Source organism: Martes martes (genome assembly GCF_963455335.1).
Source record: "Martes martes genome assembly, chromosome: 2".
In the NCBI taxonomy this organism is placed as follows: domain Eukaryota; kingdom Metazoa; phylum Chordata; class Mammalia; order Carnivora; family Mustelidae; genus Martes; species Martes martes.
In genome coordinates this window covers 171,166,218-171,193,806 of record NC_137889.1, presented here as the reverse complement: position 1 = coordinate 171,193,806, position 27,589 = coordinate 171,166,218, and the positions used below count along the sequence as shown (strand labels likewise).

The 27,589-nt window shown below is 38.0% G+C and overlaps 1 protein-coding gene across 4 annotated transcripts in view; it reads right to left on the bottom strand.

Annotated features, from left to right (window-relative positions):
- KLHL5 (kelch like family member 5) overlaps window positions 1-27,589 on the bottom strand; it is a gene marked incomplete at its 5' end in the record, with an annotated part of 90,582 nt that overhangs the window by 12,825 nt on the left and 50,168 nt on the right. For 3 of the 4 annotated variants that reach the window (XM_080796735.1, XM_080796734.1, XM_080796733.1), the window contains 3 exons: window positions 3,322-3,484; window positions 8,321-8,545; window positions 22,991-23,177. In XM_080796735.1, the coding sequence (XP_080652861.1) occupies window positions 3,322-3,484; window positions 8,321-8,545; window positions 22,991-23,177 (575 nt within the window). The remainder of the gene's footprint in view (window positions 1-3,321; window positions 3,485-8,320; window positions 8,546-22,990; window positions 23,178-27,589) is intronic. The other variant, XR_013966416.1, reaches the window with a different exon arrangement.

Here is a 27,589-nt window from a genome sequence, read left to right as displayed (position 1 = left end):
TTTTCTTTATACTGAACAACAAAAACAAAACATAGAAATAATCCGGGTGTTCTTTAAAACAGATTTGTTCTTCTATATTGATTTTTATAATAAATACATGCTACAAACTTCAACTTAAACTAAATTTAAGATAAGTTTATAATAAACTTAAGTTTCCATTTGTCTTAAGTATTGCAGTTTTTGTAAGTTTGCATTTGAGAGAGATTCTACTGCCAAAAATATTTGCCAGCCAGGGGCTTAAAAGTAGCCCACGCAATTGGAATTCTAAATAAAGTTTCTATCAAACATGGTAGAAAGAAAAAATTTAACACCTTGAAATTTTCAAGATATAAGATGTAACTCATAAAACATTCAAACAGTTCTTCTCTAAAGAAACAATTACATTTTGCATTAGGAAGCATTATAAAATAAGTTAAAATAACAAAAACAGTAGTTAATCTAGGCTTTTCATTTTATAGATTAAAAAACTGAGGCACAGGGAAATGATTTATTCTAAATCATAAAGGAGTAGTAGAGAAAAGATGCATAGTTACTTTTTTTTCAATCAACTGCATACTTTAAAAAAAATCAACAACATGATTTCTATTTTTTGAGATTCTGGGTATGTACACCTCAGAATGGAAACAAACAAAATATTTTAAAATACTGCTACTTTGTTTTAAAGCACACTTAAAGGGGCCCCAGGATGGCTTAGTCAGTTAAGCATCTGCCTTTGGCTCAGGTCATGATCCTGGGGTCCTGGGATCGAGTCCTGTGTTTGGTCTCCTTGCTCCCCAGGGAGCCTACTTCTGCCTCTTCCTGCTGCTCCCCTGCTTGTGCTCCCTCCTTCTTTCACTGACAAATAAATAAATCTTAAAAAAAAAAAAACAAAAACAAAAACAAAGCAAGCTTAGCAAAGTGCTAGTTGATAAGTTAACACATCCTCTTCTTGGGGGTGATTACAAGCACCACTGCATCTAATGGTACTGGAACATTCTTCAGTAAGATTGTACACTTCAGGTTATGTTCCAGGTACCATGCTACGTGTAAGAACAAAAGGACCAGGTCACTCAAGACCATGATCTACATGGACCAGTAAATAGCAACAACAATAGAGTGGTTCCTGTTTTAACACAATCATATACAAATTATGCACAGTGAAAATGGTGAGGGTGGAAAGGACAGTTAGTGTAGGGGGCGATGAGGAGATGGGAATGGAAATGGGAAAGTGTTCCAGAGACTTCTGAGTGAGTTTCAAGGATGCTGAATTTTCCAGGCACAAAAGTGGGGAAACAACACTCAAGACAGAGGCAATGAGTTAAAAGATAATGGGAGTGTGCAACAAAATATATTTTCCACAAATAGGTTAGATTTTTTTTTTAATTTAAAGATTTTATTTATTTATTTGACAGAGAGAGAGATCAAGTAGGCAGAGAGGCAGGCAGAGAGAGAGGGGGAAGCAGGCTCCCTGCCGAGCAGAGAGCCCGATGCGGGGCTCGATCCCAGGACCCCGGGATCACGACCTGAGCTGAAGGCAGAGGCTTTAACCCACTGAGCCACCCAGGCGCCCCTAGGTTAGGTTTTTTAAATAAAAGATTTTATTCATTTATTTGAGAGAGAGAGAGTACATGAGCAGGGGGAGAGGGAGGAGGAGAGGGAAAAACAGACTCCCCGCTGAGCAAGGAGCCCAACGTGGGGCTCAATCCCAGGACCCCAGGATCATGACCTGTGGTGAAAGTAGACTCTTAACCGACTGAGCCACCCAGGTGCCCCGCAAATAGGTTAGTTCTGCTGGAGTATGATATGCACAGGGGAGTGGAGGGGAGGAGTGTAGAGATGTGGACAGAGGTGAGTCCATAAAGGAGGCTTAGTCCTGTAAACTCCTAAAATTTCAAAATCAATGTCTTAATAGTTAGTAGATGAGAGATCTTCAGCTTCTGATCTGATTCTTTGATGGTTTCAGTGTCAGTATCGATTAAATTGTACCTTAGATGAACTAAAGACTGAAATATTTATTTCTCATAAGAGAGCAAGAAAAAGTGAGAAAGTAAATTATTTCCACGCCTTGAAGTTAAAGCTGCTGTAGGTCTAGAAATTAGATTTTACAGAAGGCAGCTATCCTTTCTGTGCTCTTAGAAACATTTATTTCTAGGCTAGGAAATATGCCGGTGAACAAGAATTAGATCAATGAACTGCTCCCAGAAATTTTAACTGAAGGGTTAAAATGGAAAAGATACTGTTCGTTTTCTCTCTTTTTTCTCATTTACTAGATTCTTTGGTGGCTGACTCTGCTACCAAAGAATGAAGAAGGAATAGGTAGTGATAAATTTTGAAGTTTCTTCTTCAGTTAAAACACATGAAGGGAGGGGTGTGGAGATCAGGTACATTTCAAAAAGTGGGTTTCTATTTCTCTCTCTTATCACTTGTAATACTGCTAAAAACTAAGAAAACGTAGGACATAACTAACAGGTCCTGAGGAACCAAGACCTTAGGTCATAAAGTATAAAAATTTACTAATATTTTCTCGTTTTTCTTTTACCAGTCAATCAATATAATTCTACAATAATTTTAAGTCTCTTTTAACTTTGATTCCTTCCCCATTTTGTAAATGATGATAAAGCCTTTTGCGGGAGTAAAGGTATGCAACCAACAACATTCATTTAATAACCATATAGGGCTTCATTTTATGGAAGAAAGGTCTTTGATATGTATTTAAACTCTGAGTTACCAAGAGCTATTGGTGATGGTTCTGTCCAAATCCGTTAACTCCAGTTAGAGAAGACAAGAGCCAAGAGAGCACCTTTCTAAGTGCATTTCAGTTTTCAGCAGTTTACCAAGATAAGAAAGAAGTAAAAGTAAAGATAAGTCAGTAGACAAGATGGAAGGAATTATTTAGGAAAACACTTAGAGGGCATATGCTACATTTAAAACACTATATAGTTTTAAAGCTTTATAAACTGCCAGACTTGTACTCTATTGTGTATTTATATAAAATTTCTCCATACAAAATAACTTGAAATTTATAATAATATATTATTATATATAGAATTATATATATATACACACACACATATATATAACCAGTATATTATATATATATATATATATATATATATATATATATATATAAAATCGGTGTATTAGAATGAAAACCTAACATGGTGAGTTATTTATATTTACAACTACAATAAAAAGAGACTATTTTAAAAGTTTGCATCGCTCTTAAAAGTTTTTCTCTTTCATGATTTTGTATATTTTTTAATATATATTTTTAACTTAGATGATATACCTCAATAAATTTGGTTTATTGTGTTTTAAATGGAATTTTAAATGTTTCCTTACTTTCCACTTAGTACTGCCACACCTACTGTGCTCCTGGGGGTGGACATAGTGGCAACAAAGTTCCACTGGCGAGCCTGAGGGTCCCATCTTTCCACTGTGTTTAGATAGCTCCAGCCATCATGTCCGCCTACGGCATACATGGGACCTTCCAATACAGCCACACCTGTAAGGAGACAGGAAAAAAACAATGACCTCAGGGGCACTTGGGTGGCTCAGTTGTTAAGTGTCTGCCTTTGGCTCAGGTCATGATCCCAGGGTCCTGGGATCAGCCCTACATCGGGCTTCCTGCTGGCAGGAAGTCTGCTTCTCCCTCTCCCACTCCCCCTGCTTGTGTTCCCTCTCTCGCTCTCTCTGTCAAATAAATAAATAAAATCTTTAAAGAAAGAAAAAAAGAAGCAATGACTTTAGATTTGCTGCTACGTCTTAAAGATCACATTTTAATTGAAATCTCAATATACAGTTTACCACCTATGGTTTTATCTATGGTTTTATGGTTCCAGGTCTTATGTTCAATACTTTAACCCATTTTGAGTTTACTTTTGTGTCTGCTGTAGGATAAAAGTCCACTTTCATTCTTTTGCCTGTGACTGTCCAGTTTTCCCAGCACCATTTATTGAAGACAGTCCTTTCCCCATTGTATGTTCCTAGCTCCTCTGTTGTAAATTAGTTGACCACATATGCATGGGTTTATTTCTGGACTCATTATTTTGTTCCATCCATCTATGTGTCTGTTTTTAAGCCAAATACCATAATGTGTTACGTAGTATAGTTTGAAATCAGGCAGTTTGATGCCTCCAGCCTTGTCCTTCTTTCTCAAGTTTGCTTTGCTATTTTTGTTTTGTTTTTATTTATTCATTTTTTTGTGGCCTCATTCAAATTTTAGGATTATTTGTTCTTTTTCTTTGAAAAATGTCACTGGAATTTTGACAGGGAATGTACTGAATCGGTAGATTGCTTTGGGTAGTACAATGAATCTTAAACATGCAAATTTAATTAAGGAAACATTTATGGTAAAGATACCTGGTTTCTTTCTAGTTCTTATTTCTTGGTAGGTGGGGGGCTGAGGGGACTAAGTAGCTCTTCAGCTCTGGTCTAGTAAGTTTTAAGGCAGTATCTTGAGGTCCAACAAATACAATATGTACACATTGCCATAATAAAAAGCTTTTTCAGTAATTCAGATTTAAGATATATTTGAGAAATCATTTTTATTCCTTTCACTGTAGTTAGACTTGATACCAATATCTATTGGTGTGATTCATCACCAGGGAACCAAGCCAGATTCATTAATTTCCTTATTCAACAAACATCTATTTAGTGTTTATTAAGTGCCAAATGTTTAATAAAAGATAACAAATAAGGGCTCTACCATCATGGGCCTAATATTTTAGTCAGGAAACAGGCAAAATATATTTCAGGTATTGATAAATGCTAATAAGAAAAATGGAACTGAGTAGAAGGGGAGGGAGGGTCAGGGGAGACCTCTTGGACAAAGTGACGTTTGGACAAAATGGCATTTGAACAAAAATGTGGATGAAGTCAGACATGGAGATATCTGAGAGAAGAGAAGGTAAGGTAAAGGGAATAGTATGTACAAACCACACATATACACCCACGTATATAGTTCCAAATATATAAAAAATATACCCAATTATCTGTGTATATGTGCATGGAATTAATTAAAGAGCTGGAAGAAAAATTAATGGGTGCATCTAGTTCAACTCCTTAAACAATATCTTTGAAAATAAATTATAGCAGTAGAACCACTTCTTCAAAATGAAATCTATTTAATGATGAAATCTTTATTGAATTATTTAAAATTTATTTAATTCTCACATTTTTAAAAGAGATAAAAGGAGTGTTTCCTATGTAAGAGTTTCTTTTTTAACTTCAGTTAGGTTTTTAAGTTCAAATTTTAACATTGATTTATTATCCGGTAAATAAGTAAATAAGAATGACAGAACAATCTGGAAAAAAGAACTACATGATCATTCCCCTTTGAATTTGCTTCAATAAAGCATTTTGTATGGTAACTAGAAGTAATGACAGTATTCTATGTACAATCTGATCTGCACAAAACATAACAGGATTATGGGCATTCTTATTCTACATACCATAAGAATTTACCTTAAGTTAAAATTAAATTTCTTTTCTCCACGGTGGGGGAAAGTATGCAGGTGAATCACACTACTGACCCTGGATATTATGGTCAACCTGCTTTTAAGTCTCATTCATGCTGCTTTTTTTTTTTTTTAATTTTTTTTTTTTTTTATATTTTATCTACTTATTTGACACAGAGAGAGAGAGATCACAAGCAGGCAGAGAGGCAGGCAGAGACAGAGAGAGGGGGAAGCAGGCTCCCCAGCGAGCAGAGAGCCCGATGCGGGGCCCGATGCGGGGCCCGATCCCGGGACCCTGGGATTATGACCTGAGCTGAAGGCAGAGGCTTTAACCCACTGAGCCACTCAGGCGCCCCTCATGCTGCTTTTAAGATATATTCCCATTCTGTGCCTAAGTAATAAGTTGATTTTACAGACTCAAGATTATTATCTTATAGTTTTGTTAGATCTCATATAGTTAATTTTAAGCTCCCCTTCTTAGTACTTTACCCCTAACCTTCTGGTTTTACTTCCTTACCAAGCTTGAAACTTAAGATCACCTTGAACTGAAACCTAACTGCAAATAGTAGAATCACTTGTTTCTCTGATTTTTTTGCCGTTCCCACTAGCAGACCAATCTTCATGCCTAGATAATTTTCATTACTGGCTATTGACTTTTTTTTGGCAGCCTCTACTCTGGTGCTCAGCATTAATAAATTGACTGCAGTACAAAGCTATGCTATCGAAACTGAACTATGACTTCGTTGCTACTCATCCATCTTTTAATTCATCTTTTATGACGACCTATCAAATTCTTTATTGCTACTAATTTAAACCTTTTCCAAATGGTGATACATTGACAATATGGCCACAAATTCTTCTCGCTGAATGCTTGCCTATTTTCAATGTGACTCTGCAGCTCCTCCCACCAAGAAGAGTTGTTCATCAATAGATGAATGGATAAGAAAGATGTGGTATCTTACACACACACACATACACACACACACACACACACACACAGAGGAATATTACATTATAAAAATGATGAGATCATGCCATTTGAGACAACATGAATGGACCTAGAGGGTATCATGCTAAGTAAAATAAGGCAGACTGAGAAAGACAAATGCCATGATTCCATTCATAGATGGCATCTGAAAAATGAATAAACACGGGCGTCTTGGTGGCTCAGTCGGTTAAGCGTCTGCCTTCAGCTCAGGTCACCATCCCAGGGTCCTGGGGTCGAGCTCTGTGTTGGGCTCCCTGCATGGCGGGGAGCCTGCTTCTCCCTCTGCCTCCTGCTTGTGCTCTCTCGCTCTCTCTCTATCTCAAATAAATAGAAAGGAAATCTCTTAAAAAATAAAATAAAAAATAAAAAATGAAAAACAAATAAAGAACAGAATCAGAACTACAGCTACAGAGAATAAACGGATGGTTGCCAGAGGGGAGAGAGATGGAGGGCTGGACAAAATGAGTGGAGAGGGAGATACAGGCTTCCAGCTAATGAGTAGGTCATGGGAAGAAGAGGCAGAGCCTAGAATATAGTCAAGATAATGAAATAGGGATGTACAACCGGACAGATGGTAACTATACTTGTGGTAAATATAGCATAATGTATAAACTTGTCAAATCACTAAGATGTACAGCTGAAACCAATGTAACATGGTATATCAACTAGACTCAAATATACACACGAATATAAACATAAATACATACAAGCATATATATATAGATAAGAAGAATAATCTTTTTCTCTTCTCTTTGAACCTGGGCTTGCCCATGGGACTGGTTTTGGCCAGTGCAACATTAGCAAACATGACGCAAGCAGAAGCTTGAAAAGTCTGTGCCCTGTGGCTTGCCTTCTCTTGCTGCTTTTGAAACCCTGTGACTGCCGCCATGTGAAGCAGCCTGCCTAGCTGGCTGAATGATTAGAGGCATGTGGCCCAACTGTCTCTGTTGCCCAGGACAACAACCTGCCCACCACTACATATGTGAATGAGGCCATACGAGATCACCCAGCTGACCTGCCAGCCCACTGGAGATCCATGAGAAAACCCAGCAGAAATCACCCAAGGCAGCCTGAACCAGAAGAATGGTTCAGTTGACCCACAGATCCTTGAGCCAAATAAATGGTGGTGGTTGTAAATGTCTGACTTTCGGAGTATTTGTTATGCAGCAAAAGCTAGGGTGAAACAGATACATGTCAAGCCCCATCTCATTCTGTTTCTAGCTGCTTCCTTCTCATCGAATAATTCTTTCCACTTCACCTATTCTTTCTCCTATCAAAAAAGATAGGTCCTGTGATACAAGACCCTAAATTATCTTCTGTCATCTCAGAGTGAGACATCAGTTCCTTCAGAGTAAAGACAGTGTCTTCTTTATCTTTGTAGACCCACAGAGCAAAGAGCACAGCACATAGTATATGTTAATCAATGTCAGTTCAGTGAATTATTGAATGAAAGAATGAAAAATCTCTATCATTATATTCTCTGTGCCACCTCAGGATTTCTCTGGGTTTTTACCCACTTCTGCTTAAAAACCAGGGGCTATCGATGAAAAACAATAAAGCTAAAGATTTTTAAATAAGCATTTCACTTAGGTTAGATTAACACTGATTGCCAATCCAGAACACATATTTAAAAAGGTGGCTTATCACTCCCTCATGCTATGATAAAATCCTGAAATATCCACGTTTTTACTTATGCTGGTCGCTGTTACATTTATGTATACGCTTGTTTGTCCTGATGCTGCTTCCAGGTTAAGGAGCGTGTGAAGGAATGATCGGTGACTGACTGCTGCTGACTCAGCTGCTATCCAGTGGTCTTCTGCCTGGTACAGAATGTAAAAATGCTGTGGAAGCTTAATGCACGGTATCATGAACAAACCTGCATAGTTATACTCACCAAGGCCATGCCTGTGGGTGGACATAGGAGGCATCACACTCCACGTTTTTGTTTTGGGATTGTAGCATTCTACAGTGTTCAAAGTCTTCAGTCCATCTCTTCCTCCAACCACATACAGTTTGTCATCTAACACAGCGACACCAAACTGTAGCCTCCTCCCATTCATATTTGCTACAGGAGTCCACATATTTGTACGAAGGTCATACTTCTCAATGCTTGTTGCTCCTTAACAGTAATACGTAGAAGTTATGTAAATAAAAACTTTACCATGTTTGAGTATTTTATGAATTTATATATATAAAAGTATAATTTTATTAGCATTGACAGTAATCCTTTCATTATATTTCAATGAGCTCCTGCATGGCCAAGCCCCTGCTTCTATCTGTGACATCATCTCCTACTATTCTCTAGGGCATACACAAGGCTCTATATTAAAAGGTCAAGTGAGAAAGGATTATTTGTAACAGCCAGAAATGGGAGGAAAAGCAGGGTAGATTAGTGTCTTGGAAGCCAAAGTAAAAAAAAAATTAGTAGGTAGCTTTAAAAGGAAGATGGTGGCAGAGTCCCACAAATACAACTAGATAATTATCAAATCCTAAATCCCCCAGGAATGAATCTGAAGACTGGGAGAACAAACTCCACCACTAAAGGTAAGGAAGAGGCCACACTGAAGATGTAGGAAGCCTGGAAACATGGCGTGGGAGAGAAACAGATCATGGCCAATGCAGTGAGGAGGGAGCCATGGTCTCAGAAAATGGCAGGAGACAAACTAGCACACAGGAGAGTGCATGGGAAAATGAATCCCCTTAGCAACTGGCTTGGCAAGCAAGAAGGCCTGCATTTCATGAGTTCTTGCAACCAATGGAGCTTAAAGCCTGGAGTTTTAAAAGCCAGCATACTTTGCTCTTGGAGAGCTTGGAGGACACTGCGGCTGCTCCTGAATATGACTGTGGACACAGAGAATGGAAACAGTAATCTGAAGAGCATTTGGGCACACAGTGAGGAGGTTAGTTGCTATCAGAGCATGTCCCAGGGAGGCAGCATTCATGGAAACCCCTCCGGGAACAAAGGAACTGACAGGTATCATTGCCCTCCTCCTGCTCCTTGGCATAAGCACAAGACCAGCTATAGGAACCAGTGCAGTGCTAACACGCACCACTTACCTTGCTTACACCAAAGCCCTGTTCCCCCAAACTCCAGTGGAACTGTCCTTCCCAGTCACACTTGCCTTAGTCCCAGGACTGTAGGCCCCTTTCCCAGAAGACCAGCCCTAACCCCTAGCAAATAAGGAGTTTTGTGAGGTCTCAGTTCCAGTGGTGGTGATGACAGGTCTCTTTTCACAAGCAGACCAGAGTACACCTAGTTAAAAATGCACCACATTCAGGCCAGGGACCAAACACTGCCCACAACAAGCAAAGAGAACCCCTGCAGACAACTGGTCTGAAGGATAAAGTGGTCAGGTCACAATAGCAGAGCACACACAGCACACACTGGAGACACTCCTGGAAGCACCAGGCCTGAGGGAATAGGGGACACTACACTGCAGGGCACCATAAGACCTCTTCTTCATAGAGTCATTACCCTCAAGTCATTACAGGAGATATAGCTGGTTTTCCTAACACAGAAAAACAGGGAGACTTAGACAAAACATGGAGACTTAAACAAAATGAGAAGACAGAGGAATATGACCCAAATGAAAGAACAGGACAAGGCCACAGCTGGAGAATTTAACAAAACAGATATAAGTAACATGCCTAATGGAGAATTTAAAGCAATGATCATAAGGATACTCACTGGAAAGGATATTCTTGAGAAAGGTGTGGAGGACATCAGTGAGACTGAGAATAAACTGAAGGGAACACAGTAATTCCATCAAACATAATCAACATTTGTATTACAGAAGTCCCAAAAGAAGGGACAGAAAGGTGGCAGGTAACTTATTTGAAGAAATAATAGCTGAAAACCTCCCTAATCTGGGGAAAGAAACAGATATCCAGATCCAGAAACATAGAGACACCCCCCCCAAAAAAAGCAGTAAAAGCAGATCCACACTAAAACATACTGTAATTAAAATGGCAGAATAGGGGCACCTGGGTGGCTTAGTAGGTTGGGCATCTGCTTTCAGCTCAGGTCATGACCCCAGGGTCCTGGGATTGAGCCCCACATTGGGCTCCCTGCTCTGTGGGGAGCCTGCTTCTCCCTCTTCCTATGCCTGCCGCTCCCCCTGTTTGTGCTCTCTGTCAAATACATAAATAAAATCTTAAAAAAATGGCAAAACATAGTGATAAAGAAAAGATATTAAAAGTAGAAAGACAAAAGACGGTTACATACAAAGAAACACCACAAGGATAGCAGCAGATTTTTCGGTAGAAGCTTACACCACCAGAAAGGAGGGGCATGACATATTCAAAGTGCCGAATGGGAAAAATCTGCAACCAACAATACTCTATTCAGCAAGGCTATCATACAGAATAGAAGGAGAGATAAAGAGTTTTCTAGACAAACAAAAACTAAAGGAGTTCATGACCACTAAACCCAGCCCTGTGAGAAGTCTTTAAAGGGGAGTATTTGGTAGAAAAGAATGACCAAAAGACAATATGAAGGTAGGAAACACAAAAGCGGGAAAAAGAATATTTCTGTAAAAAGTCAGTCAAGGAACTCACAAAATAAAAGGATGTAAAATAGGACACCATATACCTAAAATGTGGGGAGGAGAAAAGAAAAGAATGGGTTCAAACTTAAATGACCATTGGCTTAATACAGACTGCTGTATCCAGAAGAGGTTATATACAAACCTAATGGTAACCAAAACAAAACAAATCAAAACAAAAAACATGAATAAATATGCAAAAAATACAGAGAAAGAAATCCAAATATATCACTAAAGAAAACCAGTAAATCATGAAAGAGAGAAAGACAAGAAGGGTTCATAGAAAATCTTTAGAAATGATCATAAAACAAGTATTAAAATGGCAGTAAATACGTATCTATCAATTATAACTTTGAATGTAAATGGACTAAATCAAAAGACAATCAAAAGACATAGTGTGACAGAATGGATAAAAAAAAAAAGACCCATCTGTATGCTGCCTACAAGAGACTCACTTTTGACCTAAAGACACCTGCAGATTAAAAGTGAGGGGATGGGGAAACATTTCTCATGCAAATGGATGTCAAATAAAGCTGGAGCAGCAATACTTATATCAGAAAAAACAGACTTTAAAACAAAGATTATAAGAAGAGACAAAGAACGACACTATATAACAACAAAGGGGACAATCCAACAAAAAAAATAACAATTGTAAATATTTATGCACACAACTTGGGAGTACCTAAATACATCAAACAATTAATAATAAACATAAAAGACCTAATTGATAATAATACAATAATAGAGGGAGCTTTAATACCCCACTTACATCAATGGACAGATCATCTGAACAGAAAATGAACAAGGAAACAACGGCTTTGGATGACATACTGGACTAAATGGATTTAACAGTTATACTCAGAACATTTCATCCTAAAACAATAGAATATATATTCTTTTCAAGTGCACATGGAACAGTCTCTGGAAGAGATCACATGTTAGGCCATAAAACAAGTCTCAAAAATTTAAAAAGATTGAAGTCATACCATGAATCTTTTCTGACCACAGTACTTTGAAACTAGAAGTCAATCACAAGAGAAAAAAATCTGGAAAGACCGCAAATACACGGAGGTTAAATAATATGCTAACTAAACAATGAATGGGTCAACCAGGAAATAAAAGAAGAAATTTAAAAATACATGGAAACAAACAGAAATGAAAACACAATGATTTAAAACTCTGGGACACAACAAAAGTGATTCTAAGAGGGTAGTGTAGAGCAATGTAAGCCTATAAGAAAAATCTTGAATAAACACCTAACCTTACAGTGAAAGAAGCTAGAAAAAGAACGACAAAGAAAACCTAAAATCAGCAGAAGGGAGGAAATAATAAAGATTAGATCAATAAAACCAGGAGCTTGTTCTTTGGAGAAAAAAAAAAATCAAATTGACAACTCTCTAGCTAGACTTGCCAAATAGAAAAGAGAGAGGACCCAAATAAGTAAAGTCACAAATAAGAATGTAGAAATAGCAACCAACACCACAGAAACACAAGCAATTATAAGAGAATATTATGAAAAACTATATAGGAAAAAAATTGGACAACCTAGAAGAAATGGATAAATTCCTAGAAACATATGAACCACCAAAACTGTAACAGGAAGAAATAGAAAATTTGAACAGACTGATAACCAGCAGAGAAACTGAATCAGCAAAGAACTCCTAACAAATGAAAGTCCTGGACCAGATGGCTTCATGGGAGAATTCTACCAAACATTGAAAGCAGAGTTAATACCTATTTTCTCAAACTATTCAAAGAAATAGAAAAACAAGGAAAACTTCCAAATTTATTCTATGAGGCCAGCATTCTCCTGATACCAAAACCAGATAAAAGCCACCACCACCACACATACACAAAAAATCCCCAATATCCCTGATGAAGATAGATGCAAAAATTCTCAACAAAATACTAGCAAATTGAATCCAACAATACATTAAAAAAATCATTCACCATGATCAAGTGGGATCTATTCCTGGGTTGTAAGGGCAGTTCAGTAGTCTCAGATCAACCAACATGATACACTGCATCAGTAAGAGAAGGATAAGAACCATATGCTCATTTCTTTTCTTTCTGTCTTTCTTTCTTTCCTTTTTTAGAGAGAGCAGAGATCATGTGCATGAGTGAGTAGGGGACGAGGGAGAGGGTGGGAGGGAGAGAATCTCAAGTAGGCTCCATGTGCAGAGTGCAGCCTGATGTACAGCTCAATGAGACCATGACCTGAGCCAAAATCAAGAGTCAGACACTTAACTGACTGAGCCACCGAGATGGCCCATGATAATTTCAATTGACATAGAGAATCGATTCCATTTACTATAGCACCAAGAACCATAAGATACCTGGGAATAAACCTAACCAAAGAGGTAAAGGATCTGTACACAAGGAACTACAGAACTCATGAAAGAAACTGAAGAAGACTCAACTGACATAGAAAAAGCATTTGACAAAGTACAACATTCATTCATGATAAAAACACTCAACAGAGTAGATTAAGAGGGAACATACTTCAACATAATAAAGGCCAAGGCTAGCATCATCCTTCATGGAGAAAAAATGAGAGCCTTTGTCCAAAGGTCAGGGAAAATACAAGGATGTCCACTCTCACCACTTTTATTCAACATAAAGCTGCAAGTCTTAGCCACAGCTATCACATAACAAAAAGAAATAAAAGGGATCCAAATTGGTAGAGAAGAAGCAAATGTTCCACTATTTGCAAATGACATGGTACTATATATAGAAAACCCAAAAGATTGCACCAAAAAAACTGTTAGAAGTGATAAACATATTCAGTAACAGGATATAAAATCAATGTACAGAAATCTATTGCATTTCTAGACACAATAATGAAGCACAGAAAGAGAAATTAAGAAAACAATCCTATTACAATTACACCAAAAATATTAAGATACCTAGGAATAATCCTAACCAAAGAGGTGAAAGACCCATACTCTGAAAACTGAAACACTGCTGACAGAAACTGAAGATGACACAAAGAAATGGAGACATTCCATGCTTATGGATTGGAAGATCAAATATTGTAAAATGTCCACACTACCCGAAGCAAGCTACACATCTATCTACCTATCTAATCTATCTGTTTTTTATTTTTAAGTAGGCTTCACACCCAGTGTGGAGCCCAACGTGGGGCTTGAACTCATGACCCTGAGATCAAGAGTTGAGCTCAGAGCAAGAGCTGGACACTTAACTGAGACATGGAGGTGCCCCTATCTAGCTAGCTATTTTAAAGTAAGTTCTATGTCCAATGTAGGCCTTGAACTCACAAACTCAGGTCAAGAGTCACATGCTACTATCTGAGCCAGCCAGGCACCCCAGCAATATATACACTTACTGCAATTCCTCTCAAAATACCAACAGCATTTTTCACAGAAGTAGAACAAACAATCCTAAAATTTGTATGGAACCACAGGAGACTCCAAAGAGCCAAAGCAACCTTGAAAAAGAAAAGCAAAGCTGGAGGCATCACAATTGTAGACTTCAAGTTATATTACAAAACAAGTTATAGTGATCAAAACAATATGGTACTGGCAGGAAAACACACATATAGATAAATGGAACAGAATAGAAAACCCAGAAAGAACCTCACAGTTACATGGCAAATTAATCTTCACAAAGCAGACAAGAATATCCAATGGGAAATAAGCAGTGTCTTCAACAAATGGTGTGGGGAAAGCTGGACAGCAAAATGGAAGGGAACGAAACTGGGCCACTTTCTTACACCATATACAAAAATAAATTCAAAACGGATGAGACCTCAATGTGAGACCTGAAACCATAAAAATCCTAGAAGAGAACACAGGTGGTAATTTCTCTGGCATTGGCCATAGCAACTTTTTTTCTAGATAGGTTCCCTGAAGCAAGGGAAACAAAAACAGAAATAAACTACTGGGGCTACATCAAAATAAAAAGCTTCTGCCCAGCAAAGGAAACAATTAACAAAACTAAAAGGTAGCCTATGGAGTGGAAGAAGATATCTGTAAAGGACATATCTGATAAAGGGTGAGTATCCAAAATATAAAGAATTTATATAACTCAACACCCCAAAACCAAATAGTTTTTAAATTAATTAAATTAAAATTAAATTAAATTAATTAAAAATTAATTAACGGTCAGAAAAAACGGTCAGAAAACATGAATTAACGGTCATTAAAAAACGGTCAGAAAACATGAACAGACATTTCTCCAAAGAAGACATGCAAAGGGCCAACTGACACATGAGAAGATGGTTATCATCACTTGTCATCAGGGAAATGCAAATCAAACTAGGAGGTATCACCTCACACCTGTCAGAATGGCTGAAATCAACAACAGAAGAAATTAACAGGTGTTGGGGAGGATGTAGAGAAAGGAGAACCCTGTGGCACTCTTGGTGGGAATGCGAATGGGCGCAGCCACTCTGGAAAACAGTATGAAGGTTCCTCAGAAGGTTAAAAATAGAACTACCTTATGATCCAACAATTGCAGTATTGGGTATTTACCCAAAGAACACAAAAGCATTAATTCAGGGGTGCCTGGGTGGCTGAGTTAGTTAAGCGACCGACTCCTGATCTCAGCTCAGATTTTGATCTCGAGGTCACGAGTTCAAGCCCCATATTGGGCTCCATGCTGGGCATGAAGCCTACTTTAAAAAAAAAAAAGGAACTAAGTCAAAGGGATACATGCACATCTATGTTTTTAGCAGCATTATTTATGATAGCCAAGATATGGAAGCAACCCAAATGTCCATGGATTGATGAATGGATAAAGAAGCTGTGGTGTATATATACACAATGAAATACAGCTCAGCCATGAAAAACAATGAAATTTGTCATTGCAATGACATGGACAGAGCTAGAGAGTATAATGCTAAGTGAAATAAGTCAGAGAAAGACAAATACCATACGATTTCACTCATAGGCGGAATTTACTAACAACAAAACAAATGAACATAATGAGGGAAAAGAAAAGAGAGGAGAACCAAGAAGCAGACTCTTTTTTTTTTTTTTTTAAGATTTTTATCTATTTATTTGACAGACAGAGATCACAAGTAGGCAGAGAGGCAGGCAGAGAGAGGGAAGCAGGCTCCCCGCCGAGCAGAGAACCCGATGTGGGGCTCGATCCCAGGACCCCGAGATCATGACCTGAGCCGAAGGCAGAAGCAAGAAGCAGACTCTTAACGAGAGAGAACAAATGGATGGTTACCAGAGGGGAAGCGGGTGGAGGGTGGGTGAAATAGGTGATGGGGATTAAGGAGTGTACTTGTCATGATGAGCACCGGGTGATTAAAATAAAAACTTAACTCAGGTCATGATTCTGGGGTCCTGGGATCAGCCCACATCAGCAGGGAGCCTGTTTCTCCCCTCTCCCTGTTCCCTCCACCTCGCTTGTGGTCTCTCTGTCTTCCAAATAAATAAATTAGATCTTTAAGAAAATTAACTGTACAGAGGGAAAAAAATTTTTTTAAATAAAAACTTAAAGAAAATTTTGTAGCAAGTAAAACTACTAACAGTATCAAATGCTACCAAGAGGACCAAGTAAGATGAAGACAACAAAACATTACTAGATTCATCATCACGGAGGTCATTAATAACTTTGTGGAGAGTCCCTTGTCTGAGTGGTTAAGACATGATGGAGAGGTGAGGAGATAAGAGACAATGAGCAAAGATGATTCTATGAAAGTTCGGCTATAAAAGGGAGGAGAGAGAGCAGATACTAAGTGGGTTGAGAGAGGTTCTGCTTTTTTTGCTTTAAAACTGGATAAAGGGGCACCTGGGTGGCTCAGTTGTTTAAGCATCTGCCTTCAGTTCAGGTCATGATCCCGGGGTCCTGGGATCGAGCCCCGCATCAGGCTCTCTGCTCAGCGGGGAGCCTGCTTCCCCTCTCTCTCTCTACCTGCCTCTCTGCCTACTTGTGATCTCTGTCTGTCAAATAAATAAATACAATCTTTAAAAAGAAAAATGGGTAAACTTGAGTTTGCTCACATGCTAATGGGGAGGATCTAGTTGTGAGGAAAGAAGCTGAAGGGGTTCTACTTAACAGCGAGGTTCCTGAGGAGGGAGGAAAGAGGAGTGTCAGAACGCAGGTATGGGGCTAGCTTTCCTAGGAGGAGGGAGGGGGTACACATCTATTGCAACCTGGAAGGACAAGCGCTAAGTGCAGATCATGAACTTTGGAAACTATGAGTGTGGGAAGTTTGGGAGTAACTATCTGGTCCTGCCTACATTTTTTTAAGAATTAGGAGACTCCAGGGGCGCCCAGGTGGCTCAGATAGTTAAACGCCCAACTCTTGGTTTCAGGTCAGGTCATGATCTCAGAGTCGTGGGATCCAGCCCCATGTTGTGCTCTGCACTCAGTATGGAGTCTACTTCAGATTCTCTCTCCCTCTCACTCTCTCTTTCAAATAAATAAAGAAAATCTTAAAAAAAAATAAAAGAACTCAAGGATTCCAGGAACTCTCTTGTTTTATGAAGTGAAAAAGAAGTGTAAAAGTCCCACCCCTCTAAAAGAACCCAACCTCCATTTATGAAGTATTCGATTAGAATCTATTTTATGTCTCTCATTCTACATTTCTAACACAACGTGAAATCAGAGCTATCCTTATAGAATTAAAATCAGGACAAATATTTATTCTAAAGTATTAAAGTTATAAGTATAAAGTATAAAGTTATAAAGTATAAAGTTATAATTAGTTCATCAGAGCACTAATACTATTAATAATCTCCTAAAATTCAGAAATTTTTGTGACATACATATATATATATACACACACACATACACATATTTTTTTTTCTCATATGTTACAGTTTTTATTTTTTTAATTTACCCTACAAAATTCTTTGGTTATGTGGGATAGATTCCAGTCTTTTTCCATCTCTGTGTTCTTTTTTTTAAAGATTTTATTTTTAAGTCATCTCTACACCCATCATGAGGCTTGAACTCACAGCCCTGACATCAAGGGCCAGACTCTCCACGGACCAAGCCAGCCAGGCACCCCACCATCTCTGTATTCTTCACAGCCACAAATAGAGTTCCTTATATGTAGTGGCTGTTCAAAAATATTTTTTTAGCTTGAATAATCTTTCTTTATAATTTTTAGGTATAATGAGATTTTGTTCATACACTCAGATTATTTTATGTAAGAGTATACTTTATTCATCACTCTAAATTTGATCTTTAAAAATGTCTTCATTCTGTTAAATAAAAAGCCAATGGTAATCATCTTTTTTCACTAATGAGTTTAAGGAATATATTTTTTTCATTCAAAGTTATTTTACTTCCAGTTCACTGAGCAGTATCATAGTTCTATGAATTGGTGAGTAAAATTTCCTTTGCCAACACCAAACATAATTTTACTTTTTAACACTCACTTTTCAAATTTTATTCATAACCATTGAATATTTGCATGAGAATGCAAATACATTACTAGAAAGATAATTTAAATAGTTAAACAATAGACACAGTATAAATAACTGTAACACAATGATATTACTGAACAAGTCAAAGCATAATCTCTTGTGACATTTTTGCAAAAAAACTGGTATTTTATATATATATATATTTTTTAAGATTTTATTTATTTTACAGACAGAGATCGCAAGTAGGCAGAGAGGCAGGCAGAGAGAGAGGCGGGGGGAAGCAGGTTCCCCAACGAGCAGAGAGCCCGACGCGGGGCTCGATCCCAGGACCCTGGGATCATGACCTGAGCCGAAGGCAGAGGCTTAACCCACCGAGCCACCCAGGCGCCCCAAAAAACTGGTATTTTTATGCGGTACTTTATATAGTGTTTAATTTAATTTTACTTTGTAAAAAGATTTATTTATTTATTTTCAGGGGGGCAGAGGAAGAGGGAGAGAGAGAATCCCAAGCAGACTCCCAGTTGAGCCCCACTCAGGGCTTGATCTCACAACCCTGAGATCCTGACCTGAGCCAAAATCACAAGTCAGACACTTAACTGACTGAGCTACTCAGGCATCCCTATAATATTTAACTTTAAAGGAAGTAATATTGTTATCAAGGCTGTTGAATAATGCCCCCCCAATCCATGTTTACTCAAAACCTCAGAATATAAACTATTTTGAAAATGGGGTTTTGTAGATGTAATTAGTTAAGATGGAAACAAGTTATAGAAAAGTATGTTGGTGTGACCAAACATAATTCTTTTTTTTTTTTTTTAAGGATTTTATGTATTTATTTGTCAGAAAAAGCAGGGGAGGGTGCACAAGCAGGGGGAGCACAGGCAGAGGGAGAAGGAGGGTGTCCGCTGAGCAAGGAGCCCAATGCGGGACTTGATCCCAGGACCCTGGCATCATGACCTGAGCCGAAGAGAGATACTTAACTGCCTGAGCCAGTCAGGCATCCCATCAAACATAATTCTTAAAAAATATATATATCCCCAGAGAGGGGTGTCTGGTGGCTCAGTGGGTTAAAGCCTCTGTCTTTGGCTCAGGTCATGATCCCAGGGTCCTGGGATCGAGCCCCACATTGGGCTCTCTGCTCAGCAGGGAGCCTGCTTCCTCCTCTCTCTCTGCCTGCCTCTCTGCCTACTTGTGATCTCTGTCTGTCAAATAAATAAATAAAATCTTTAAAATATATATATATATATATCCCCAAATAACAAATTCCTGATAATTATAAAATTCTATATAAAAGGTTAGAATTTCCCTGACTTATACTAAACAATTAACCTTTAAAAAAGTAAGCAGAGGGGCGCCTGGGTGGCTCAGTGGGTTAAAGCCTCTGCCTTCGGCTCAGGTCATGATCTCAGGGTCCTGGAATCGAGCCCCGCATCGGGCTCTCTGCTCAGCAGGGAGCCTGCTTCCTCCTCTCTCTCTGCCTGCCTCTCTGCCTACTTGTGATCTCTGTCGTCAAATAAATAAATAAAATCTTAAAAAAAAAAAAAAGGAAGCAGAAATATATTTTTTTCCTTCACGGCTATTAAGAAACATTTGCAGCTTATTTTTGCGCCCTCTACTAAGACATATGGAGGGACCAAGAACCCAATGATCAGACTGCCATCCAATGAATGCAAATTGCTCTTCATTACAATGACTTTGGGTACAAAGTAAGTTAAGGCCAGGGAAAATAGCTTGAATTGGACAGGCGAGAGAAACTGGCATCTAGGAAAGGCTCAGAAATAAAGTTGGTCAAGTAACAATGGCCAGATCACAGAAAGTCTTGGGAACTAGAAAAAGGAACTGGCATCTTAGGTGGTAAGAAATGGAGAACGCTATCCTTTTTGAGCAGAGTAGTGCATGTTAAAGAAGAGGTAATGAAGCAGAGGGTGTAGTCCCCTGAGTGAATGCCTGCTTTGAATCCTGATTCCATCACTAATTAGCTCTGTACTCCTGGGGAAGACCGTGAACTCTTCTAAGCACAGGTATCTTAGGGCAATAACAACATTCAGCTCTTAGAGATATTATGAACATGAGATTAAAAATGATAGGGGAAGGGCTTAACGTCATGCCTGGCCCAGAGTAACAACACAAGGAATGCTATTCACACTCAATGGACACGATCAAAAGATGTAGGCTAATAGGAGGCTACCAGGAACTGGAAAGTAGCAATGGAAATTTAGAAGAATAAGACCCATTTGAGGGGTGCCTGGGTGGCTCAGTGGGTTAAGCCTCTGCTTTTGGCTCAGATCATGATCTCAGGGTCCTGGGATTGAGCCCCACATAGGGCTTTTGCTCAGCGGGGAGCCTGCTTCCCCGTCTCTCTGCCTACTTGTGATCTCCCTCTCTCTCTCTGTCAAAAAAATAAATAAAATCTTAAAAAAAAAAAAAAAAAGACCCATTCCAAAGAAGGCTGGGTGATTGTCAGAAGATAAGATTTGAAAGAAAATGTATTATTTACTTCGGGTACCCCTTCTCATGCATGGGGAATTTTCCACGGTATGAAAGAGCTTTGTCGAGAGGCAGGAACCCCACCTCCCATAAAGCTGAAGACAGATACTCCTTGGAAGTTTTGGGCCCAGGATCGGCCTGCAGCTAGTAAAATAGATACTTGAACCTAGGATTTAAAATCCAAGGCAGGCTTTATAAAGAACGTGCAGGGGACATAGTTCCTGCCCATTTCTCCATGGCCTTCCTTCTTGGCCTAAAGGAGCCGGGGTTGGTGTCCACTGATGCCACTGAAAAGTGATGAATTTCAGTTCCAAGCCCCCGAGTCTGGGAGACATGGTCAGAGAAGACCTGAACACACAGAGTTTAAGATGAAAGCTGAACAACTAGCTCTTCCGTGCAAGCTGAAAATATGAAAATAAAAGCAACACGAGAGTACAAGCAATACAAAAATAACAATTACAGCCTTAAAAAAGAGAGGGGAAGATGGAGAGAAAGAAATGCTGGTAAGGACTACAAAGCTGAGCTCCAGTTTGAGGCATATAGGAAATAGTATTTTCAGATTGATTACCTAGACTGTGGGGCTCTCTAGACATTTCAAATATTTATACTATAACTCTCACCAGCTATTTAACTTTACATATTTCTCTACCATTCAGTGATCAAGCCTATATTTAGAACTTAAGTTATTATAAATATATAGTACCATATTATGTTATACAGGATAATAGTTACAACTATACCTTTGTTACCATGAAGCTAAAAGTTAAATTACAATAAAAATTCTTTTGGTAAGAGTACCTATTTTTGTGTTCTTTAAGGATATCACACGGAAAAGAAATCTTTAGATGTGAATAATGCATCGAGGGTTTCATTCCTACAAACAATTCAAGAGACGGCAAAGGATAGCCTCCATTCATATGGCAAATATTTATTGATGCTGTCTATGTCCAAGGCACTGTTCTAGGCTCTGTGATATACTGTTGAAAAAAACAAGTTTCTTGCTTTCCAGAGCTTACCTGGGGGGTAGGGAAGAAGTAGACAGATCAGGTGCTATGAAGAAACATAAGCAGAGGAATGAGATACAAAGAGGTAGGCACAAGACTAGAAAGTGATGGCCAGCTCATGACTGGCCAATGGAAGCCTTTTTTGGTTAGACTGATGTTTGGAGATCTGAGTGAATAAGTTCTGCTAGGCATTCCAACATTAGGGCACAGAGCATTCCAGTGAGAAGGGACAGCTAATGTAATATCCCCAATGGGGGATAATGTTTGGCTTGTTACATGAACAAGGAGGCCAGTGTGGCTAGAACAGAAAGGGTGAGGGGAGAAGTAGAATGAGTTGAGCTCAAAGATGTAGTCTCAACTCAGAGAGATGCTGTCAGGGGATGGAAGGCTACGAGTACTAGGAATTCAGAGGGAAGTGAGATCAATGTACGCTAAGAGATAACACACAGAAAGCTTCTAGCACACTGCCTGGCACTGAGTAGGAACTATATATGGTGTTTATTACTATTATTGTTGCCATTAGTAACAACTGTTGCAAGAACAGTACAAAGAATTCCCAGGGACCCATGGCCAAGATTTTCCAAATGTGGATGTTTTACATTTGCTTTCAATGTATATGGTATGTATACTTCCCCGAACCTACCGCCATGCCCTTTGTACCCTAAATACTTCAGCATAGCATTCTCAAAACAAGAAACCCTGTTACGAAACCACACTACAGTCATCAAAATCTGGAAACTAACATTTATACAGTGCTGTTATCTAATCTACAGACTTTATTTTGGATCTTATCGTTTGTTCCAATTATGTCCCTTATAGCACAAGAAATTCAAGATGTTGCATTGCCCTGTCTTTATCTGTATCAGTGTGGACTCATGAATACTTACTGATTTAATAAATGATCATCTTTCATCATCATTATCTATTTTGGTGTTGAAATTATCCCAGATTTGGACAGTAGGGGCCTCTATAAATGGCCTCTTCTGTCCCTTGAACTGTCTCCATTATTCTTTGAGCACTCCCTTACTTTCTGGCACTACAAGATGTTCTGGGTCTACCCTGTATTTTTCCAGTCCTGGAACCAGCCATTTCTCTCAAGAGCTTTTTGGCCATGTGTGTTACTAATTAAAATTCCTCCCACCAACCCCCACGTTCCCTCCCAAAAAAGATTATTTAATACCTTTTGTTGAATCCATTCCTCCAACTGCAAATAACGTTCCAACTGTTGACTTTCTAGGTTTTGTCCGAGGGCTTTGTAACATGGGTCGCCTCTCCGGTAATAAATGGTATTTCATCGCTTCCATAATAAGTTTTTGACATTCTATATCATCCCGAAAAAGTGCATTATTTTCCATGTCTGCCAGGAACTAGAAAAGAATAATGAGTATGTATGCTGAATGAGCAAGAAAATAGTAATTAAAAGAATATAGAGTTCACAAATGGAAAGGATCTCATTTAGGGAAAAAAATCCAAGACTGGACACCTATTTTTAACTAAAATATGCAATATTTACAATGTACAAGATTTACATTTTAAATTTCATTGAAAAATATAAACTGAAGAGGATAAGTGGTATGGTGGTATGGATAAGAGGATAAGTGGTATGGTCTGAAACCTGAGTAGTGTTTACCTCTGGATAGTGGAGAAATGGTGCTTCTTAAATAATCTTTTTACTGCTTTTCCATATTGTCTAGAGTTTCTAAAATAAGTCATTTTAACCTTATAAATTAGAAAGATTTTAACTGAGGAAGAGTAATTATAAGTAGAAGTTGACTAATTATGCTGCATTTACCTGACCTCTCTAAATGGAGCTCAAAGAGCAATAGTAGGGGAATGCAAGTTGGTGCAGCCACTCTGGAAAACAGTATGGAGGTTCCTAAAAATTTGAAAATAGAGCTACCCTACGACCCAGCAATTGCACGACTAGGTATTTACCTCTACAAATGTAGTGATCTGAAGGGGAACCTGCACCCCAATGTTTATAGCAGCAATATCCACAATAAGCAAACAATGGACAGAGCCCAGATGTCCATCAATAGATGAATGCATAAAGAAGAGGTAGTATATATATACAATGGAATACTACTCAACCATCAAAAAAAATGAAGTCTTACCTTTTGCAATGATGTGGATGGAACTAGAGGGTATTATGATAAGAGAAATAAGTCAATCAGAGAAAGACTATTACTATATGATGTCCTTCTTATGAAGAATTTAAGAAACAAAACAGAGGATCATAGGGGAAGAAAGGGAAAAATAAAACAAGACAAAATCAGAGAGGGAGACAAACCATAAGCAACTCTTAATGATAGGAAACAAACCTAGGGTTCCTGGAGGGGAGGGGGGTAGGGGGATGGGGTAGCTGGGTGATGGACATTAAGGAGGTCAAATGATGTAATAAACACTGGGTATTAAATAAGACTGATGAATCACTGAACTCTACCTCTGAAACTAATAATACATTATGTTAATTGAGTTTAAATTAAAAATAGCAAAAAATTAAAAAATTAATTTCTTTTCCTTTTGTGCTTATTTCTCCAACCCCCTCTCTACCTCTTTTTTGCTGTATTTATTTTATTCAGCTTATTGATCTATGTGAAACTAATTTTTAAATTAATGAGCTGAGGAATATTTTTTAAAAGATTTTATTTATTTATTAGAGAGTGAGCAAGAGAGATCAAGTGAGCACAAACAGGGGAGAAGCAGAGGGAGAGGGAAAGGGAGAAGCAGGTTCCTGCTCAGCAGGGAGCCCTATGGAGGGCTCAGTCCCAGGATCCCGAGATCATGACTTGAGCTGAAGGCAGATACTCAACCGACTGAGCCACCCAGGCACCTGAGCTGAGGAATATTTTAATTTCCTTCAAGGTAGATGGCCAATTCTGTACCAACACCATTTATTAACAATCTCCTTCATTTCCAAGTGAATTGAACCTTGGTTATATTATTCTCATAAATACATCTCAGGATATATGAGACCTGTTTTCTGACTATTCTTTTCTATTGATCTTTTTGTCTATCCTTATTCTAATACCACATTTTTTAGTGTCTTGATGGCATATTCTGGTTTTAAAGAAGATTTATTTGTCAGAGAGAGTGAGAGAACAAGCACAAGCAAGGGGAGCAGCAGGCAAAGTGAGAAGCAGACTCCCCGTTGAGCAAGGAGCCCAATGTGAGACTCGATCCCAGAATCCAGGTATCATGACCTGACCTGAAGGCAGATGCATAACCGATTGAGCCACCCAGGAATGCCAGCATATTCTGATTTTTTTATAGAATCTACTCTTACTGTTCATTTTCATAGATTTCTTCACTATTTTTGAGTCTTTAGTTTCCATACAAGATAAAGATAAATTTATCTAATTCCCCTTCACCAGCTTGATCCTATTGGAATGTTACTATGAACTGCATTATTGGAAGAATTTACATTTTTATGATATTAAGTCTTTTCAGGAAGACTTTCTATTTGTTGTATACCTTTTTCGTATAGGTGATATGCCTTTTCTTAATTAAAAATATGCATTTAATACAGATGTTACATTTTATTATTTTGTTGCTGTTGGAAATGGATTTTTATTTTCATTTTGCATATATTTTACTGGAGAGAAAAATTTTTTGATTATCGTATATTTATAATCTACTATTTTACTGTATCCCCTTATAAAACTATAGTTGTTAGGCATACAATCTTAATCGCCACCAAACGGGACAGTGGACATCTCTTCCTAATGTTTATGTCAATTGCTTCATTTTTATTATTACAATTGCTGTAACATTCAAAGCAATGCTAAATAATTAGGATGATACACAGTACCTGTTTCTGGTTTGAATTAATATGGTTTCAGTGTATGACTAGGATGAAAGCTGCTACAGCATTTAGTAACCCAACTTTATTATATTCGGGCTCTTTTCTTTTTTCCCTATTTTACTTCAGAGTTTTAAGAATGGTTCCTACATTTTTTCCAAATGCCTTTTATACACCTCGTGATAGGATCTTTAAGTTATTGATATAATAATTTAAGTTATTGATATAATAATTTAATTTATTATAAGTTATTGATATAATAATTATCTTTAAGTTATTGATATAATTATTTAAGTTATTGGTATAATAATTAAGTTATTGATATAATAATTATTGATATGTTATTGATATAATAAGTTTAAGTTATTGATATAATAATTTAAGTTATTGATATAATAATTATCTTGACAGATTTCTTGATAATCATTCTTATATTCCTGGAAAAAAAAGTTCCTGGTCATAGTGTATCATTCTTTTGATACACTGCAGGATCCTATTTGATAATACAAGGTATATTTTACGTATCATCCAATTCGCCATTTGAAGTATACAATTCAGTGGTTTTTAGCAAATTCGCCAAGTTGTGCAACCATTACCATAAAGAGCTTTGGGACACTTTCATCACCTCACCTAGATCTCACGTACGGTTTGCTGTTTGATCTCTGTTCCCATCTCCTGTTCCATGGGCTTATCTGTCTCTACAGATTCATTAGCCTTTTTTTTAAATGTCTCCTATAAAGTCATATAACATGTGGTCTTTTATGTCTTGCTTTTTTCCTTTAGTGTGTTTTATGAGGTTCATCCATGTGTAGCATGTATCAATACTTCATTTCTCTTATAAAATTTTTTTTGTTGTTGTAGTTGGCAAACAAGTTTCCATTAGTTTGGTGTACAAGATAGTGATCTGACAACTCCAGGTTATGCTATGCTCGCCGCAAGTATACGCACACCATCTGTTACTGTACAACACTATTACAACACCACTGACTATATTCCCTACACTGTCATATATGCTTCTACACCCACGACTTATTTATCCCATTCCAGAAGCCCACTCCTCTTCATCCATTTTGCCCATCCCTCACCCCACTGCTCTGGCAACCACCAGTCTGTTCTCTGTGTTTATGGCTGCTTCTTTTTGTTTTGTTTTTAGACTCAATATGTAAGTTAAATCAACGGTATTTGTCTTTCTCTGTCTGACTTCTTTCACTTAGCATAATACCTTCTAGGACAAATGACAAGATCTCATCCATTTTTATGGCTGAATAATATTTCTCTGTGTGTGTGTGTGTGTGTGTTGTGTGTGTACACACCACATATTCTTTATTCACTCATTACTGATCGACACACGGGTTGCATCATTGTCTTAGTTATTATAAGTAATGCTGCAAGAAAAACAGGTGTATGTATCTTTGTGAATCAGTGTTGGTTTTCTTTGGGTAAATACCCAAATTCCAGTAGTGGGATTACTGGATCATATGGTACTTCTATTTTTAATGTTTTGAAGAACCTCCATACTGTTTCCCACAGTGGCTACTTCAAGTTATATTCCCACCAGCAGTGCACGAGGGTTCCTTACAAATTCATTTTTTATTGATAAATAATATTCCATTTATGGATACACCACATTTGGTCTACTGTTCACAGCTGATGGACACAGATTATTTCCAGGTTTTGGCTGTTACGAATAAAGCTGCTAAGAACATTTGCATGCAAGTCTTTATGTCGATAAATGTTTTCACTTCTCTTGGGTAGATACCTAGAAGTAGAATTGCTGAGTCATATGGTAAATACATGTTAACTTTTTAAGCAACTGCCAAACTGTTTCCCAAGTAGCTGCATCATTTAATGTTCCCACCGGCAGCATACGATGGTTCCTGTTCCCCCACATTCTCACGAACAATTGTTACAATCTCCTATTTTAGCCATTTGAATGGGTGAGGAATGCAGTTTTACTTGGCAAATGCAAATGAATAA